The sequence below is a fragment of the Pavona decussata genome, unplaced genomic scaffold (genome assembly GCF_977016875.1).
Source record: "Pavona decussata unplaced genomic scaffold, jaPavDecu1.1 SCAFFOLD_184, whole genome shotgun sequence".
Taxonomy (NCBI): domain Eukaryota; kingdom Metazoa; phylum Cnidaria; class Anthozoa; order Scleractinia; family Agariciidae; genus Pavona; species Pavona decussata.
In genome coordinates, this window is record NW_028145593.1 from 2,718,317 (window position 1) to 2,737,215 (window position 18,899).

General features: G+C 37.0%; 1 protein-coding gene across 1 annotated transcript; it reads right to left on the bottom strand.

Annotated features, from left to right (window-relative positions):
• Positions 1-153: 153 nt before the first annotated feature.
• Positions 154-18,691, bottom strand: LOC146462963 (adhesion G protein-coupled receptor L2-like). Its single transcript, XM_085085155.1, has 20 exons — positions 18,555-18,691; positions 18,364-18,446; positions 17,212-17,398; positions 15,864-16,069; positions 14,735-14,904; positions 13,714-13,773; positions 10,591-10,768; positions 9,889-10,020; positions 9,113-9,188; positions 8,898-9,003; positions 8,098-8,150; positions 7,033-7,159; positions 6,642-6,745; positions 6,343-6,445; positions 5,842-5,992; positions 4,723-4,807; positions 3,656-3,722; positions 3,214-3,290; positions 2,081-2,207; positions 154-1,772 (listed from the first exon to the last, which is right to left on the bottom strand). The coding sequence occupies exons 2-20, from the start codon at positions 18,431-18,433 to the stop codon at positions 1,503-1,505; spliced, it is 2,349 nt and encodes a 782-aa protein (XP_084941281.1). The 5' UTR covers positions 18,434-18,446; positions 18,555-18,691; the 3' UTR covers positions 154-1,502.
• Between the last annotated feature and the right edge of the window lie 208 nt (positions 18,692-18,899).

Consider the following 18,899-nt stretch of genomic DNA (forward strand, 5'->3'; position numbering starts at 1 on the left):
AACAAATGGAGTAGGTTTGTTCTGCTCTGTTACTAATCTTGGAAATCAATAGCTCTAAAATCAATAATTAAAAAAATGAATTGAAAGCAGCATGCTCATTTTTGGACATTATTTTTGATCCCTTTATTTTTTACAAGAATCACAACGGTCTTACTTGTGTGGTAACGAGAAGAGCTACATGTAGTTTTTAAAAACTAGGTCATCTCATATCCAACGTACGCTCGTGGAATAGTTGTTAAATATATCTGCCATCCACAGTCTCTTAGTTATTCCATATGACATAACGTATGAAGGATTTATACAATCTAGCAAATGCATATTGAGATCTGCAGCTATCTTCTGGCTTGTTATAGTTTAGTTTTATGTATAAAAAGACAGGAAATCATTGGAAGAAGTGTGTAATGGATTTTATTATCGTTTGTTATAGTATTTAGATTTTGACAAATTAAATAGTGACTGAATTACTTATAGCTGGAAAAATATTTTAATTTATGTCGCAAGTACGTGATCTTAATGGTGACTAATAGTGAAGCTGATATACATCGACAGCAACAGCATTAAAATGAATTTAACTCCGGAATTGGAAATTGGTAGTTTGTTGTCATAACCATAACCTTTTACACCTGTAGTCTACAAGCTGGGCCTCACTTTAATTGCTTTTCTACGGACACAGAGGGTTAACTCAATTTTAAACGAGTTTAATGACAAATTTATTAATAATCGTTCAACCCTCGCTTGTCCGACTATTCGACTTATAACGCAAACCAATCCACCCTAAAGTGAATTTCACTCTAGAAATATTCCTTAGCTACGCTGATAGAAATTTTACAACAAAAATGTAGGGTTAGAGAACGGACAATCAGTGTCACCACAATTCAACTGTGGAATGAGCTACCCGTGAATCTTAAACAAAAATCCAGTGTTCGAGCTTTTAAGAATAATAATGTTATTTTTCTACCTGAAAAACAAAGATCTACTGTATTTACAATTTTCAACTATAGAAATGACTGTTTATTTTAATCTTATTTTCTGCTGTAACTGTAATTTAATATATACATTTGTTTTTCTTTTCTTTTTATCTATATTTATTGATTTTAGTCTTGGGGACTACAAGTTTATTAATGTTAGGCGCTATTATGTATTACCCTCGCTAAATGAAGACTTTAATCCTTGCACAAAAAATCTATTGAGGTGTTTTTGGGTTGCTTGTTCAAGGAGATACTAGATTAAAACACAGTCTACGTCATGGCCTTTCTTCCAGCTACAACTGACAAGCTAATAACTTTCTCAGTTTTATGGCGTACTTTCGAAAGAAGAATTAAATAATGGCTTAACGCTTATGGCGTGGTTTACTTTAATAGCCCTTGCTATCAAATACAATACATGGTTTTGATTGGATTCCTGCTGCTGTCGTTGCTTTGTTCGCGTGTTAAAATTCATCTATTCGGATCTATTTTGATTTGGCATTTGCCCTACAAGAGTTGTGGGAAAAGCTTATCGCTTCATGTGCCCGCAGATGTAAGGTAGCTTTCTCCAGTGTCAGATTCAATGGGCGACACCTGATGCTTTCTTAAAACTGGATTAGGAGTCGCTGTGGTGCCGCTGATAGCACCCATACCATGCTTCCCCGAGAAGTCACCGGAGGCATCCACTACCGAGCGAGAGCTTGGGAAGTTGCTATTCTTTGTTGATTCCCATTTCTGCTTCCTTCGGAGATACGCTGCCCGGACATCGCTGCTTCGAAGAACGTGTATTACAAAGATGAAGAAACCCTGAAGAAATATATAGATAGTAAGACCTTCGCGTGACGTCACCACTTTGCGGTATGTGGAGATGTACACCTATATAAGAAAGGGTGGGTGGAGAACTGGCACAGAATACATCTAGGGTAATATGCAAACGATAGAAAGAACGCTAATGCGCCCGAGTATCGTTGTTCCAATCATTTACCCTTGGAAGAGATATCTTGAAAGAGTAGTTTTGATCAGATTGAATTAAATCAAATTAAATTAGATTACATCAAGTTAGACTAGATTAAGCTCACTAGCTATTCATTTCTTGAAAAGAACATTCATTGTACCTGTAGAGAGTTGAGAATGGTAAAAATGTACTGAAATGTTACGCCAGCATCCGTGACGCTGAGAATACCAAAAACCCAAGTCATCCCGAGGAGAGGAAACAAGACAACGCACGCCTTCAAGCCCTGCCTGAGATGAAAAAAAAAATTGAACAACAATAACAATAACAGAAAACATCAAAAAGGCGAACACGCAAAGCTTCTCTTGGGATCCTCGGTTGCCTTTTTGTATTCTGTAGGTTAGACCATTCGATATTGTATCCAAAACATTGCGATAATGATAACTGATTAAGTAGTCACCTGACGGTTAATTAAAACATATCATTCTGTTGTATTTTTAGAAGGTGAACGGAATCGAAAAGAGAACTGCAGCACTGGATGGTCAAATAGTCCGTCTGGATTAAAAAAGGAAAAGACCTTTATGAAACTAAATCAATTTGAGACTGGATCAAGTTTATTATAAGGTCGATCTCACTCTATACCATTTTCGAAGCAAATAGCACTATGAGAAGACGCCTACAAGACGCATTAAACAAAGAGTACCAAGATACTGTCCTAGTATTACTTTAGCATAGTAGTGTGATGTTAAAAAATCAGTTTGATAGCATGGGATTGACTTGATCTCGCAGTGCAGACCTTTGGTTCGATAGAAAGTGCTGCTGTTTGCCAATATTTTTTTTCTCAGAAATCTATCTGGAAACAATTTGACTTGGTCAAGAGGTGTTCATTGACTTTTATGTTACCATGGCAACAATTTTCTTGTCAGGCCTTTTTTCTTTTTTCCAGAAAATAGAATACCCTATTTCTAAAATAAGGACAAAAAATACTTTTCTTACAGGAACGTTTTTGGTTTTACCTCATATTAGTGTTCTTTAAGTGTTTTGATTACTTTTCTTTTTTCTTTGAGACTTGTGGAGTTTTCCTAGTTGATACTTTTAATATTTGTGGAATGAAACTTCCCAGCACCGGAAGACGAAAAATTATCTGGTCTAGACAGGGTCACTGTCTATGAATTAGATCACTTATTATACGAAACAAATCAAGATATTTTTCTCAGGGGATGCTCTTTTCTTCTGTGAATTAATTTTGGCATAATTATTGAATTTAGATTTCGGGCTTATTTTGTCTTATCTTACTTGATGGTGGAAATATCCTTTGCGGTCTGCATCTTTGTCATCTCACACACCACTCGACAAAGAATAACCGAGTTTATCTGTACAACGAAGCAAATAAGATAAAGCTGATTACATTTGGATGGGATTTTGGACATTTCTTCTGACTGGTAGCAAACATTCTGAAGGACCCACTGCAACAGTAGCAATTAACAGGGGAGAAAGCTGCCAAGCTAGACGCTTATGCTACTGTCATTCCATTTTCAAAGGTGCATTTTGCATTAAATGGTTACCCTATATCCTTATTCGATGTTAAGCACAGTTGGAAGTCAACCTGTTTGAAGGAAATAATCGAGGGAAAGGGAAAATTTCTTATGGGAGAGGGAACGATATTGTGCAAGGTGCGAGTATATATTGTCTCATAATAGTATCGTAAATTGGGCTAGATAAACATGTGAAAAATTACCTGACAAACAACTAGAACTGGAGCTGCAAATGTCCAAACCAGATTGCTGGAGAAGGAAACCCAACAGCTGTGAAAATAAAGAACATTGTTTTGGAAAACAAGGTACATAACGCTAACATAGCATACCTGTTTAAGTTTAGTTTAATTATTTTGCCACACCACAAATATAATGAAAACAAAAAAATTATAGAAAATAAAAAAAGAAATGCCTGATCAACCTGTATAGCACTTATACCGTTTCCATAATCAAAAGGAAACTGCGATTCCGCTTTCCTGTTAAGTCGATCGGTAGAGCATTTTACTTACTATTTGCATGAATTGAGAAGTTTAATCTTGACGAGACATGGAGAACCAAATGGCTTCCATTAGCGACCAATATGCTGTAATGGCCGTGTGTGTCCCTGGATTACAGTATCGTCCTAATAGGTTCGGACTACCTTAACATTCCCTTTAACCAGAGTCAAGGATACTTCAAGCAACTGCCCATTTTAGCAGCCTCAGCCGATCTAAGAGTTACCTTAAAGTTATGAAGAGCAGCCCGCCGGTAGGTGTAATACGAAACACGTACAAAAGAAATTAAATGGACTGGACTCCGGGATACGTGGTTGGTGACAATTAGCCTATTTAAAGGGGCTGTGTCACTAATTTATTGAGTTCCTTTGAATAATATATTTCTATCGATGGAAATTTTAAAATGATTGTTCAGTTTTGTTAATAATTACTCTACGAGTATACAAAAGCTAGTATTTGTTATCTTTTGCTGTGGATGGCTTAGCTTGGATGCAAATAGATAACAACTTGAAATTCTTGGAGAAAATTGCTAAAATCTGATTTATAGTTTTTTCTTCTTGGGAGAAATCAGTTGGTATCTTCTTCCCGGTGCTAGTTTCAAAAAATTCCATAATATGAAAGAGGTTCTAAATTAAAAATTTAAGTAGCTTTGATCAAAATACAGCAAATCTCCGCTACAGCACCCGTTTAACACTTGACTCTCAAACTTGTTAATCGCAATATATGAGAAAGTCTCGATATCAGATTAAGAATTAAAGAGACCGGCATAAACTTACAAGTTGCTCTGCAAGTAGCTCATCACACCCTCCTCTGTTTGGGAAGCGATCACCAAAGATGTAACCACTATAAGACATGGGAATCCTGAAAGAAGTGTGGATATCAGGCATTCATTTTAACCCTTTTTGGCCTGTGTTTCACCTGTTTTTTTCTTTCGTCCCTGGATCTTCGTTACTTCAAGGCCATTGCGGCTGCATTAATTAGACTTGCATGACCTACAGGTGTCCCAATATGTTTCCTTTGAGGTTTACAAAGTTGACAGATCATTTCTCATCATATAACGTTTTGTTTATATTCACGGCCGCCATCCTTTTTCCACCATCTTAGATTTCTCGATATATCCGAAAACACAGAAAACTTTCAAATTGATTCAAGACAAGTCACAAAGTATGCTGTTGTTTGCTTTTGCATTTTAAAACAACGTTCAGAACATTCAGTCATTGTGTGCGCTTTGTGACAGTCTCCTCCACTCTTCCCGAGATGAATACGGTTAAGATTACTCAAAATGATTTTAACTCCCTGGAGAAGACTTAAATCGCACGATTCCATCTTTCCTTGAAGACGACCGGGGTAAATTTTAGCCCAATCTTGTACTCCTATTGCTAGAAATTAAAGTAATTTTGGCTTAACATTACCGTACATGGGGTGTCACCAGAATATTTAAGATCATGTTTTGTTTTTCGCGATAATGAGATTTCCTAGAATTTAAGGAATACTGAAAACACACTAGATCTTCCACAACCCCGCACTGAAGAAAGAGAACGTTTCTCATACATGTACATGTACAGTGGAGCTTAGTTGTGGAACAGCTTAACCTTAGAATTACGGCAAAGGACTTTCTTGAGCGATTGAGCCGCCACTGTTTTAAGTAAAGTTTTAGTAAGAATTTAAAGACGGCCTCCAAGAAAAGCAGCATTTGTTGTTCTAAATTTTGTTCCTTTATAATTGCTGTTAGGTAGATAGATTGTTAGTTGAAAATAATTAGCAAGATGATGGAAATACCATGTAAATAAGGTTATGTCCTGTCCTATCCTATCCTAATATACTTTTAACAATAACTACTATTTTAGAATTAATCTGCAATAGACCACACGAAAGGGTCTAACATGTTTACGTACCCCACGCGAAAACGTAGAACAGCTTCAATTTAACAAACGTGTTAAACACTTTAACAACCATCAAGTAAAGGTAAATGCCTTCCATCAGCATCCAAGCAAATCCAGCCAGATAAAAATAATGAATTGAAACAGCCACTAAGATACAGACTGCCTGTAGAAATACAACGAAAGCGAATCTATCCGTTAATGAAGGGCACTGAAATGTATTAACGACCTCAAAAAAATTGGATAGCAATAATAGTGAAAGGAAAGGTAAAATGTGTAGCTGACTTAATATAAAACAGACAAAATTAACTACTTGGCCTAATCTTGCCAATCAAAACTCCACTGAGCTGACCAATAACCGCACTATAACCTTTATATTTTTGTCGCTTAACGGTGACGGTTACTTACAAAGGATCTTGAAATACAAACACTTTTAAAGATGCACAAGATTATGCACTATTTTTTATGCATCCCTTTGCTTTAGTAATTGTTATAATGTAAGTTTTAGTAAAGTACCTGTTGAGCTGTGGCGTCAATTCCTGCGAGAAAAATAATTTGCGCAATTGCTATGGAAACCACAAGGTTGATGCGTATTTGGTACTGCTCTTGTTTCAGGTTCCTTAAAAAAAGGAAGAGTTTATTTGTGACTAAATATATAGTAATAGATGACACCCTCAGATAAGCAAATTAACGACTGATAGTTCACCATTGGGTTGGATAAGGATAGGATAGAATAGAAAAAAAAGAAAGGAAAGTAAAGAATCACAATAAAAAGCTAGCAATTCCGTTGATAAGAAACCTGAAATACTACTTACATCAAAATCAGATACGTTACGACCGTCAGAACTTCTCCCAAAAGTGACAGACTACATCCCACGTAGGTAATGACTTGCAAGACCGCCTGATGTTTGGGAGAATTCTGTTGGGTGCAAAACATGCGAGTAGTGATAGCAGGATGTATATAGAGTGGTGTTCATTATCGATTCCCGAATTGCTTTGAACCTTATTATCACTAAGCGAGGCTTCGTGCATAGTTGTGTTTTGAAAATTTGGTTTCATTCATATCTAAACAAAACGCATTTTCACGTGAAAAGACTTGTACTAAGCTTCGCATTCGTAATATTAAAAGTCAAAGAAACATGACTAATCAAAATTAAAGATGCGAAACTTAACCCATTAGCGAATAACTGTACATGTTCCACTCACTTTTATTCCACCTATTTGCATCAGAACTGCAAAGTTTGTCAGATGATTACAGGTGCACACAACTTTGGTGTCAGATTTGTTGACCAAAGAGCATCCTCTTGTTGACCAGGAACCGTTGAATCGGCTTCTGCGCAAACAGTAATAGCAGAGTATATGGTAATCAAGAACTGAGCAGGCTTTGTTGCTTGAAGCTGTTTGGTAAATGGACCCCTTCGGTTTATTTATCAATGGTTATTTCTTAAGGCTTTTACTTAGAAGATTCCCATTAAAAGGAACAGTTGGACTAGAAGCGATGCCTGAGGTATGCTTTGAAAGCATAAGGCTTTGCGCTCTTATGCAGGATAAGTGACTGATTGTGTAACCCAGGGCCCGGTTGTTCGAAAGCCGACTAACGCTAATCCACGATGAAAGTTAACCGAGGTTTTCAGCACCCTCAGTAAAAGGATTCTTAAAAGCTCATGATTATTGTAAGCTAGTGGTAAAGAAAAGTCGACGTCAAAACTGAGGGACAAAAATCTTTTGGCAAAACTTTATTCATTAGTAATTAAACTAGAATCAAAGTTCACGTTAACCCAGGATTAGCTTAATCGGGCTTTGAACAACTGGGCCCTGAACATTATCATCCGATATACTTTTAACCAAGGAAGGGGATTAAATCACATATGTTTTATAACCTTCCATTAATTTTCAATAAGTACGTGCCCTTTGTCCAGGTGGAAAAAAAGAAAGCCAGTTCTTAGTTTACTCAGGCATATCACACTATGGATAGAAAATGTAGCCATCTCAATTTGTGATAGCCTAGTGGATAGGAACCAAACAGGACACGCAATATTCAGGCTACCAGTATATAAAATTAAAACTATCATTCCACGAAATGAGGTTATACACGAATCAAAGAGTTCCAATACGACCACCGTGATGGGAATGATTGCTTTAAATATACTCAGTCACGAGCAAAATATCAACGGTATTCAAAATGCGTTGGTGGAGGCTCCTTTCGTCCTATACCTTGAGTAGAGAACCAGTCAGATTCCCCCTGCGGTAAGTAATTTTACAGAGACATACCTCTCTTGAAAGTCCCAGAAGACGCAATATAGCTTGTCCTCAACTTTTGCGGGCTTGATGGTGGGAACAAAAATGGAATGACACCGATAGCGTCGTTAATACTCTCAATCTCGTTCCGTATAAAAATGCAAATTCATAATGAAGTCACACACTAGTATAATCCTCAGATTGAATTTGTAGTTTTACCAGTCAGCTCTTCTTTGTACCACAATGCAATGTTCAAAGGTCCTAAGGACGGTGCCTACTTTTGTTACTGCGTATACGCTCTGCGCATCTCGAGCTACTCGGGTTTTCTATGGATGGTGCCTACTAATACAGGGATATTTTTTTGTGAAAAGAACTTAGCAAGTGCTGCTTAATTATCTCTAAAAAATGGGTGGTTATCCCCAATTGTCTTTTTCGATTCAAACAGCCCTTGCTAAGATCTGCTTTTCCCACATAGTCATAATCCACGAAAAAATACTTCGGTATTAGTAGGCACCATCCGTAACGGGTTCTGGTAGTAACTATACATTGGTTCAACAGCTGGGAGTGAAACGGGAAGGGATAATGTCCTAAACGATTTAGTTAGTATGTAATACCTTGAAAAGAGAAGGAAAAAGAGGTCGGTAAAATATTGCTGTGCGATATACCGCGTAGATCAGACTGACTCTCCCAATAACGTAAAAAATCGCCTTGCCCTTCAAAACTAACTACATCAATAGAGAAAATGCATTTATCGATCCCAAGGAAGAATGGAATGTTAAAGAGAACATTTTAATGTAGAAAAGTAGAAAAGCGCAAACTGATAACCGTCTCACCTCTTCTAACGTAAATAGAATAGTCACATTTTCCCCACTAGGGGGTGTGGGGAGGATCGAACATGCGATTATTCGAGTTCCAAGTTTTGTATTCTTCAATTTCTTTCTAAAAGAAAAGAGAGCAACAAAGAGCTGCGTCAAAGAGCTTTGTCAAATCAGACCTCACTCCACGAGCTAGATTGTTTTTTTCTTTCTGTTGGCCGATGGATACATACCCATCAAGAAATGCATGACTTTCGTCTGGCAATAGTTCCAGTGTGTCTTTGTACACTATGCCAACCATTACAGTATCTGCCGAAAAGACAAATGGAAAGTTGTGAACAGTAATTATAAAGAGATGCTTTGAACCTCATTATGAAAGCGAGGCTAAGTGCAAAGTTTTTATTATGAAAATTAGTTTTCATTCATATGCAAACAAAACTAATTTTCATACGAAAAGTTTTGCACTTAGCCTCGCTTTCATAGTGAGGTTCACAACAACTCGGAAATGGCATATTGGTAAACGTTCTATACATGAGTACTGAACATTAACTTTGCCGCCCTCTTTTGCAGGCCACATGACCACTAACCGAGCTTTACATGGACGATCCATGCAATAAACAATTAAAACGAGTTGAAACCCTGGAATACGTTGCTACAGATAATATTATCAAATAGAAGAAAGATCATTGCAGTTACTACGCAACTTAAGCAGTTCAGGCTTGAACGGGATTCGAACCTATGGCCTCTTCCTGTAGCCGGTGCAGCCGAAGAGCATCAGACTAACAACTATGGAGAAGATCAGGTGTCCGACTCCTTTTGTGGACAATATATTCGTTGCATGGGTCTTTACACGCTAATTAGACTGGGAGGTTTTATTCATCCTTAAATAAATTTTACGCCGTAGGAGAAATAAAGAAAAAATTATTAGCTAAAAAATATCTGTGTCTAAAATAGAACCTTAAATTTATTGATCATTAATTGTTCAACCAACAGAAGTAATTTTTCATACCTATCCTTTTAAAGAGTTCTGCTGACAGGTCAATCTTTGCCATCTGGGCAAAAGAAGGTAAGTTTCCATCTTCATTGGAAGGGAAAATGACGTCATTTGTGTGACCAGCGCTGATTTTCTGCACCGTCAACACTGTTCAGGTCATAAAAGAAACTCACTTTAAGTTACTCGTTAGTGGTTTAATTTCTATCTTTGTGTATAGAGCAGCTGTAAATTAAACACCCCTTGAACTTTGTGAATCGATCACAACTCATCACAAATTATTTGATTATTTAAGTAATAAACATTGCTTTGAAATAACGTCAAAATTCGTAAGATTTACCCCTTTTGATGTCATGTTGTTACTTGCTAAATACCTTTTTTTAGAAAAATTTAATGAAATATTAGAATTTTCCCCATAGCAACGTCCCTTCGCCTTTTCTTTTGTTGTTCTGGCCAGTTGTTCAAAAAGCGGATAACTTTATCCATAGGATAGGTCGCTATCAGGCAGATAAAATGTGTGCAAGATTTTCCTGATAGCCCTATAATTTGTGGATAGGGTAGAAGCAAATGCGAGATTTAAGTATGGGATTGTGTGGAAAACTTGCCAAAAGCGTTAGGTGGAGTATATTTGCTCCGATGGATAGTGACTTATCCAGTGGATAAAGTTATCCGCTCTTTGAACAACTGGGGCCTGCTTATTGCTGAGAGTAAGGTGCTCACCAAAAGATTTTCTGACGGTAGTTCTAGAAGAACTTGAGTTTGATTCCAAATGTTCTTCTGCGTACTTTGCAGCAAAGGTTTCAAGTTGTTGCACAGCTGACAGCAAATTCACTTGTGTCTCTGGATACCAACCGTCATGAAACCGCGTCAACAGAAAGGACGTTTCATGTATAGCAATCTGCAATTGTCAACATTTTAATTACCTTCTACAACTAGTAGTAATCAGAGATTAGTGAGATGCGTTCGACCATTTGGGAAAAGAAAGTTACATTAACTGCCAGATATTTTTCACATGTTTATTTAAATTGCAAAAAAATGTTATCATTGTATAACCCAGTGTTTATAATATAATGGATATTTGGTGCGCTTGCGTGTCGGGTTTGACCTTCTCTTCACGTTTGGTGTGCTTGCTTGTCGAATTCTGGAGTGTACTTCCTTGCTGTGTGGACTGTTATCAGGGAAGATGCATTGTTTACTTTTGAAGTTAGAGTTATTGGCATTTGGAATCTTGCGAAAGCATAACGATATGTTCATTTCCTTTGTTTGTTGCGGGAGTTGAGTTTCACGTTAATGGAGGAATACAAGCCAAAAGATTGATAATTATATAATAAATAAATAAATAAATAAATAAATAAATAAATAAACAACTTAATAAATAAATAAACAACTCAATAAATAAATAGCTAAAATATACTAAATGAAAGAAAAAATATATAAAAATATATTTGCTGCGTAAGCAGTACGCAACGCGAGATTATACTTGATTGTACTTGAATCTTTTGAATGAAAACTTCGAAAAAAGCATTTCCTTATTTTAAAGCGTACAACATTTACGGTAGAATTCGGCAAGGAACCGGGGAAACTTCAACGTGGCCGTTCATATGCCATTGCCTTTGAGCAGACATTGAAAGCCGCCACGAGACATCTTCGGCGTAGCGTTACAAATTTGCATAAATATTGAGATCATCTCAAAAGGCAATGTCACGTTTTCTCCATTCACTATCAACTGATTCAGATTGTAACCGTATCTTCCACTGATAGATGACTGGATAACTTGTTCACTAAACCCAGTTTTAATAGTGAATGAAGCGAAACTAAAATATTGCGACTTTTTGGCCGCTGTTAATTCACAAGCCGAGAATTGAAACACGCGCGATCGCTTTTAACCTCGCTAAACCAGTACGCTGCACATAATTATGGTTTAATCTTTTGAATCAAACCTTCGAAAACAGCATTTCCTTGATTAAAAAACGCACAATACTTTCGCTTGTAATTGGCAAAGAAGCGAGAAAACGCTTGAAGAGCGAACTCTTCCCAGCTCGAGCATACACGTGCGCACATCCATCGCTCCAACAAAATGAAAAACGCAAACAAAGTTGGCGGCTGTCTCGCAGAGTTGGTCCCCGTAAAACGGAACCGAACTGTGGCCGTTTCACTACAAGAAACCAACGTTGCCTTGGAATAACAAAAACTGGGTACCACCGAGTGCTTGCAATCCCTTATAACCGAATGACTCGATAAAGTGTTTGCCATTGCAACTTCACCAATTCGTTTCACTCGCACTAGGAATGTTGCTTTTCTCGAAACAAATCATGGCCATTTGCGAGCTACACAACTCGGCAACTTTTTGCTTTGGTGACCACAAATCATGGCCATTTGCCGATCTACATAACTCGGTAAGTAAATTATTTGCCGAGCTACACATCTCCGAAAGTAAATGTAATATATTTTGCTGAAACTACGCAACTTGTCTCTTGATTTAGTCAGCGCAAGGCAGCGTTGGTTTCTTGTAGTGAAACGGGTAAACAACACTACGCTGAACTTATCCATGTGTCTTAGCAGTCGTACACACTTCGTGAAGGCGTTGATAAATCTAAATTTAACCCGAAAGTATTTTTTTCTAACTTAAACAACGCAACTTCCCTAACGAAGCACAGCCGTCCAGCCAGCACACCAAAAGCGATGCAAGAACGTGAAACTCCACTCCCGCTGAAACGAAGGAACTGAACATCGATAAGCTGTCGCAATAATTTCGCAAGATTCCAAATGCCAGTAACTCTAACTTCAAGCGTAAACAACACAACTTATCTGATAACAGTCCACACAGCCAGGAAGCACAGTCCAGAATTCGACAAGCAAGCACACCAAACGCCAAGAAAAGGGCAAGCACACCAGCAAGCACGCAAGACGTGAAACTCGACCCGCTAGCAACATTAAAAGATGGCTCTAGCGCGAAAACGACGGGGCGACTCTTACACGAAAACCAGACTAAAAAGATGGCTCTAGCGCGAAAACGAGGTCAGAGTCGTCATAAGTTCGCACCAGTTTCCCGGCCGACACATGCCCCTGCAAAACTCAAGCGGGGGGGCTATTTGGGTGTCCTTACAGCAATCTCGAAAAGTTCTGCATAGCCGTACACAGGCACACCAACTCAAAAGACACAGGACGCAAAAACGAAATTAGGCTTGCGTTCACCTTCGTCGAACGCAATAATATGGTTGTCAATGGCAAATATTCCTAATAATCCTTTTTTAAGCGAGAATATACGTGAAAAAAGAAGGTTTATCCAGGAAGCAAGATTTACTGAATATTGGCCAAAGGTGTGATCAAAAGTTAATATTTTAATAATTTGGCGAAAATTTTAATTAATTTTCAAAAGTATAATGTCAGATTTTTCAAGTTTGCCAGCGTTTACAGAAGATTAATTGCCGAGGGAGTTAAATTCTCGTGGAGTTTTCATCACTTAAGGGATTTCCTCAAAATGAAAATTGAGGTGATTTTTTTTTTATCAAACGGCATGAAGCTTTACTGACCCACAACCTACAACGGACGAGCAAACGTTTGTAACAAGTTTTGAGGCGAGTAATCGCGCGCAGTAGCGATACGAGATGCAGTGAACGGTTTCACCTTATGAAGGAATAAAGAAACCAGAGTCAAAATATATTCTTTAACATCATGTATTGATCATTGATTACTATTTTCCTCATCAGTGTGAAGTTTCGTTGAACCCTGTTTAATGTGAACGTGAAAAAGTCATCCTCCTTTTTACATTTTTTTTTTTTTATTTTCTGTGCACACTTGTTTTGTAAAAAGCTGCGTGCACAAACTAATCCAGCACCATACCTCTAAAGAATCTTCCTCTTCTACGTTCAGCTCTTTAATCTTGGTGAAGTACTCTTCAACCTTTTCAAAGAAACAAAACTATATCATCATCATTATCATAATTGTTATCGCCGATGTCGTTGTAATCATTATCATTTACGTCATATCATCTTCCTCATCATCAATATCATATTGATCGTCAATGGCCACAAGAACGCTGACTAACCGCTGCCTTACTTGACTTTACTAGGATAGCACCTGTGAAGTCGCCTGTGACACGCTTTGGTATTGTCAAATATGATATTGATATTGTTCTATCTCAGTAAATGTTAATCACGCACGTCATAATATAAATCTATCTCCAACTGGGGAAAGAAACGAGATCTACCGCATTTTCACTGAAATTAAACTCTGGAAAATTTTGTTTCTGATGAGTGGTTGGGACTGGGACAAACTACTCACACGCAATGACGATTAAAAATTCTGACGTTCACCCACGTACATTTCGCCAACTAAGCACTTAATGGCATTTGTAAAAAGCCATAGCAAAGCTTCGGATTGGTGGCTAAAATTGGCAACGTTAAGTCAAGGAGACAGGAAAAAAGTACTAGATCTTTGAGGATATGAAATGTATATCGTAACTTATTACATAGACAGGAGTGTTCTACTGGAAAATACACCACTCGTAAAATTCATACGAAACTACATCCGGGACCCGAGTGGCATATTTTCCATATCCTCACTAGTGAGGGTATTGATAACGTCATTTCCCACTTTTTCACGGTTCTTTGTGAAAAAAGTCGGTAAAAAAACGGTGAGAGATCGAATTGTCTCTTTAATAATAATAAAGAAAAAAGAAAGTTACACGGTGGCTTGAAGAGATGAATTTTATTTTCTTGTGTTAAAAACAATATTTGCTCACTCGCTGCACTCGTTGGTAAAATATTGTTTTGTTTTTTTTTACCACTCGCTAATAAAATTCATATCTTCCCGCCGCCGTGTAATATCCATTCTATAGAATGTACCAAGGAAAGAGAATCACCTGTTTTTCTGGAGTTAAAACTTTTGACGTCACTGGTATGATACTGGAAGCGTGTGAAGCAGTGCTCAAGGTCTTCGTAGGCATGATCGTTGCTTTAGTTGTGACTGGGGATGGTGTTGTAACACTTCTGCTACTAGGCTGTACTTGCCATGTCGTAATTGTTGGTGCAGCTACAAGAGAAAGTAACTGACAAAATAAATGTGTAAAAAATAGCAATATTATTTGGTCTGCTTTTCCTAATGGCATTACTTTGTTGGAGTGTTTCCGTAGTTTGCCGTGAGGTATTGGTAAATTGGTGTACTGTGTGATCTACTTCAATTATTGTTATGGGGACAATCAATGTTGAATGGAAAGCGATTAATTGATAAACCCTTTCCCCTTTTGGTGTTATTTGCCATTTTCATTTGTACATGTGAAGTATACCTGGAACAAGATACATAAGAGGATCTGGACACTTGAACATCAGAGAATACGATAAAGAATTTTATTTTTAAAAATTGGATCCTCATATAAATGCAATTCCAGGGATGTGATTGGCCTAAAGGCCATGGTATATGAGCCATTATACCATGCCCGGGAAAAAGCGACCATTAAATTGTCTTGTAGTTGTTCTGGCAAATCGAAAACAGAAAAAAATATAGAATATTTCTTGATTATTTTAATAACAAAACAATTAGCTTACTGGAGCATGTTGGGTACGATACGAGATAAAAGATAGACAATGAGGGGAGTTAAACGCGGACTAATTGTTATTATTATTCAACACATTGTAACAGTCACTTCCCAAATATGGTCATTGTGCACTGGTCATGGAGTTATTGATTGGATATACCCAACTTGAAAAAGTTATTGGTTAGAGTCCTGCTCAACCTTGAAACTTTTCAGGCTTTCTTTAACAAGTTGTAGACCTAGCTTCTGTGGCACGTAAGGTGATAAATAATAGTCTCTGATTTACAAACTGTCATGTACACGTGGCAACGTTTCCTTAGGCACGTGACTAAATAAACTGCTAGAGCAATTGATCTAATGAGACTTTAATAATTAGTTATCCAAACATTATCAAAACATCCTGCTAAATATAAACCAAAGGTTCAAAACATGCATATGAAATCGTAATAATTTAGCTTACCTGAGCCTTCACAAACATAGCCATGGTTGTCCGAACAGTTTGCAATTTCCATTTGTGCGCTTATAGTTAACAGAAAGCAGTAATCAAATGAACTCCATGGATTTCGATCGAGAATTGTTTGGATTTCAGTAAAATTAACTATCTTATCAAATTCTTCGCTCTTTTTGACGCCAGTACCATCACTCCATTTCCAATTAACGCTTTTTCTGTGAAGAAAAAAATTACGTCCTCAATAAAGAAAAACTGTCGCATGACAGAAACTTCTAGGACAGATAGTATGTCAGACGGGAACAAAATATTTTGGACGAATCCTTATGGATTAGTAAATAAACTCGAATCAAAGTTCATGTTAACCCAGGATTTGCTTAATCGGGCTTTGAACGACTGGGTCCAGGTCCGCAACACCACTGAATTATGACGACATATGACGTGATAATTACGTCATGATTACAAATGGTCGCTATCACTAGATTTCTGGAAATTGGTTTTTATGACAAATCGGAGTCAATCAACATTAACCGACGATGTCAAAATTTTTCCAGACAAATTTTCCAAAAAAGTACTGAAGTTTTAGGGCATTTGCTCAACTTAAAAATAATAATAAAAAGATATTCAGGTTCAAAGTGACCGCGGGCAGAAACCACCACCCACCTACCCCCCGATGTCTAGAAAGGGTTAACAATAATAAACATCAAAGCATGACGGGCTGACTGACTAACTTACGGATTAACTGACTGACTGAACGATAGATTGATTGATTGATTGATTGATTGATTGATTGATTGATTGATTGATTGATTGATTGATTGATTGATTGATTGATTGATTGATTAAATGAATGAATGAATGAATGAATGAATGAATGAATGAATGATTGAATGAATGAATGAATGAATGAATGAATGAATGAATGAATGAATGAATGAATGAATGAATGAATGAATGAATGAATGAATGAATGAAAAACAATTGTTATTTTGCTGGAGGAAATGAGATAGCCGTCCTTATTTTACTACGAGCTTTTTGTAAGAACGTTTGGCGGAAACAAGTTATCGAAACGTCAGTGATCTGGTCTTATTGAAATCACGAAAGGGTCTAGCTATAAACGTTAGACATATTAAAGAAAACATATGCGTTTTCAAGTTCGTAGTTCACGAAGAGTACAAAGAAGCTCTCTGGGATATCTCTCTCCAAAGTACTTTCCTAAAAACTTGAATTCAAATCTCGTATTTGTAGTCGTACTCGTACTAATCTACAGGAACACAGTATCCCTGATGCGATCGCAGACACTACAGTTGGGAAAAAAGTAATGCAAAAATAACAACAGCTTGTTATAAATCTAACTCACTCCAAGCGAACGCCCGTCCAATACTTCATCCCTGAAGAAACATCAGAAATGGCTTTAGAATGGTTGAATTCAGTAGAATTGTCGATCTTTGCTAAATAGTTGAAGCCATAACGCCTACATGCCATGTCTGCTTCTGCGTAATTCTTGTAATCACTGTATGCCTTGTATTGTACGCTCCTCAGAAAGCCTGTGAAAAAAAAAAGATTTTAATCGAAAAAATTGAAAAAGGCTAATAGCCTAGCTATGGTAAAGCTAGTCTTCTTTAGAGCCAGAGCGACAATGAGAGAAATAACGGCTCTGAAATTTTGAATTTGATTGCTTGGTAAACTTAAGTACTTAACGATTAACTAGTCTAGTTTTTTAAAGGCTTATAAGTTTGTATACATACAAAACAAAAGGTCTAAAAATGGACCAGAAAAGATACATGATTAACATTCACTGCGTCGTAGGCCGCAGTCCTAGAAAAATTAAACACATGACTGTAACAGAGACTACCTGTCTGTCATAATGTGGTTGCCATGGTAACACCGAGATTAATTTCGAGACTGAACAGTTGCAAATTTTGGTCGCGCTGCGCACGTATTAAAAGGAAAGTTATAAACGTCCGTCTTGTTAGGGTTAATTTACTACTGGCTACCAGTGTTACTTCCACCTTTTCACATTTAAATCCATTAGAAAAAGTAATTGTAATTTGCAGTTTTTCGAAGCGAATCGTCAGAAAGACAAAGGCAAGTGGAATACGTTCATTAACACTCTCGTATGGGCATATGGCTCTATCCTTTACTACAAAAAATAAAATAGAAATAATAAAAAAAAAGAACAAATCGGAATTTTCAGACCTCATTACAGTTATCAAGTCGTCTCGCTACAGTTTCGCAGCACTGACAATGGTATTTTACTTCAGAATCCTCGAACAAAGTCGTATAAATCTCTTGGTTATCGCGTAATTATGTTTGCGGGTCCTAAATTATGGAACGCTCTTCCTTTGTTCATTCGGTCTACCACAGGTCTCTCTTCCTTTAAAGTTAAAGTTAAGACTTTTTTTTTATTTAGGAAAGCCTTCGACGGATTTTACACTGTAAAGCGCATTAGAACAATTTGTTGTTAATGCGCTGTGTAAGGTTTTTTTAGTTATAGTTATAGCATTAATACCTTTTGAACTGCATGGAAAAGCCGTCAGGATACAACAAATTAACAGCTTGAATGCAAAAGTTGTAGCCATCTTCTGTCATATTCTAGAAGAGAAAATAGAATTTAAAAGAAATACAAATTAAAAATGTAGTCTCATTTTTTTCTAATGGCATGGCCAGGACAGTAGAACATCAATGAGATTAAACTCTAACCTAACAATAGAATCCGTTTACGTATTCTTGATGCAGAGCAAAGTTTTACATTGAAAGGAAATCTCAAAAATTGCGATAGGTAAAAAGAACCTTTGTTGTATAGGATGAAATTTTAAAGAGATTTTTAGTTTACTCAGAACAAACAATTGGCTTTTAGTACAGCTCGGAGGAAATTATCAATAAGAGAATTTGACAGCTCCAAGGTCACTATTTCCTCGTCCATGTCATATTTGACGTTTCAATATCGGCATCCTGTGTTTTTGTTTGTTTTTGTCCAATCGACGCAAATCAAGTTTGTTCACGTTCTGTTTTCAATTTATTTATGAGCGAGAAAAATAAGAACAT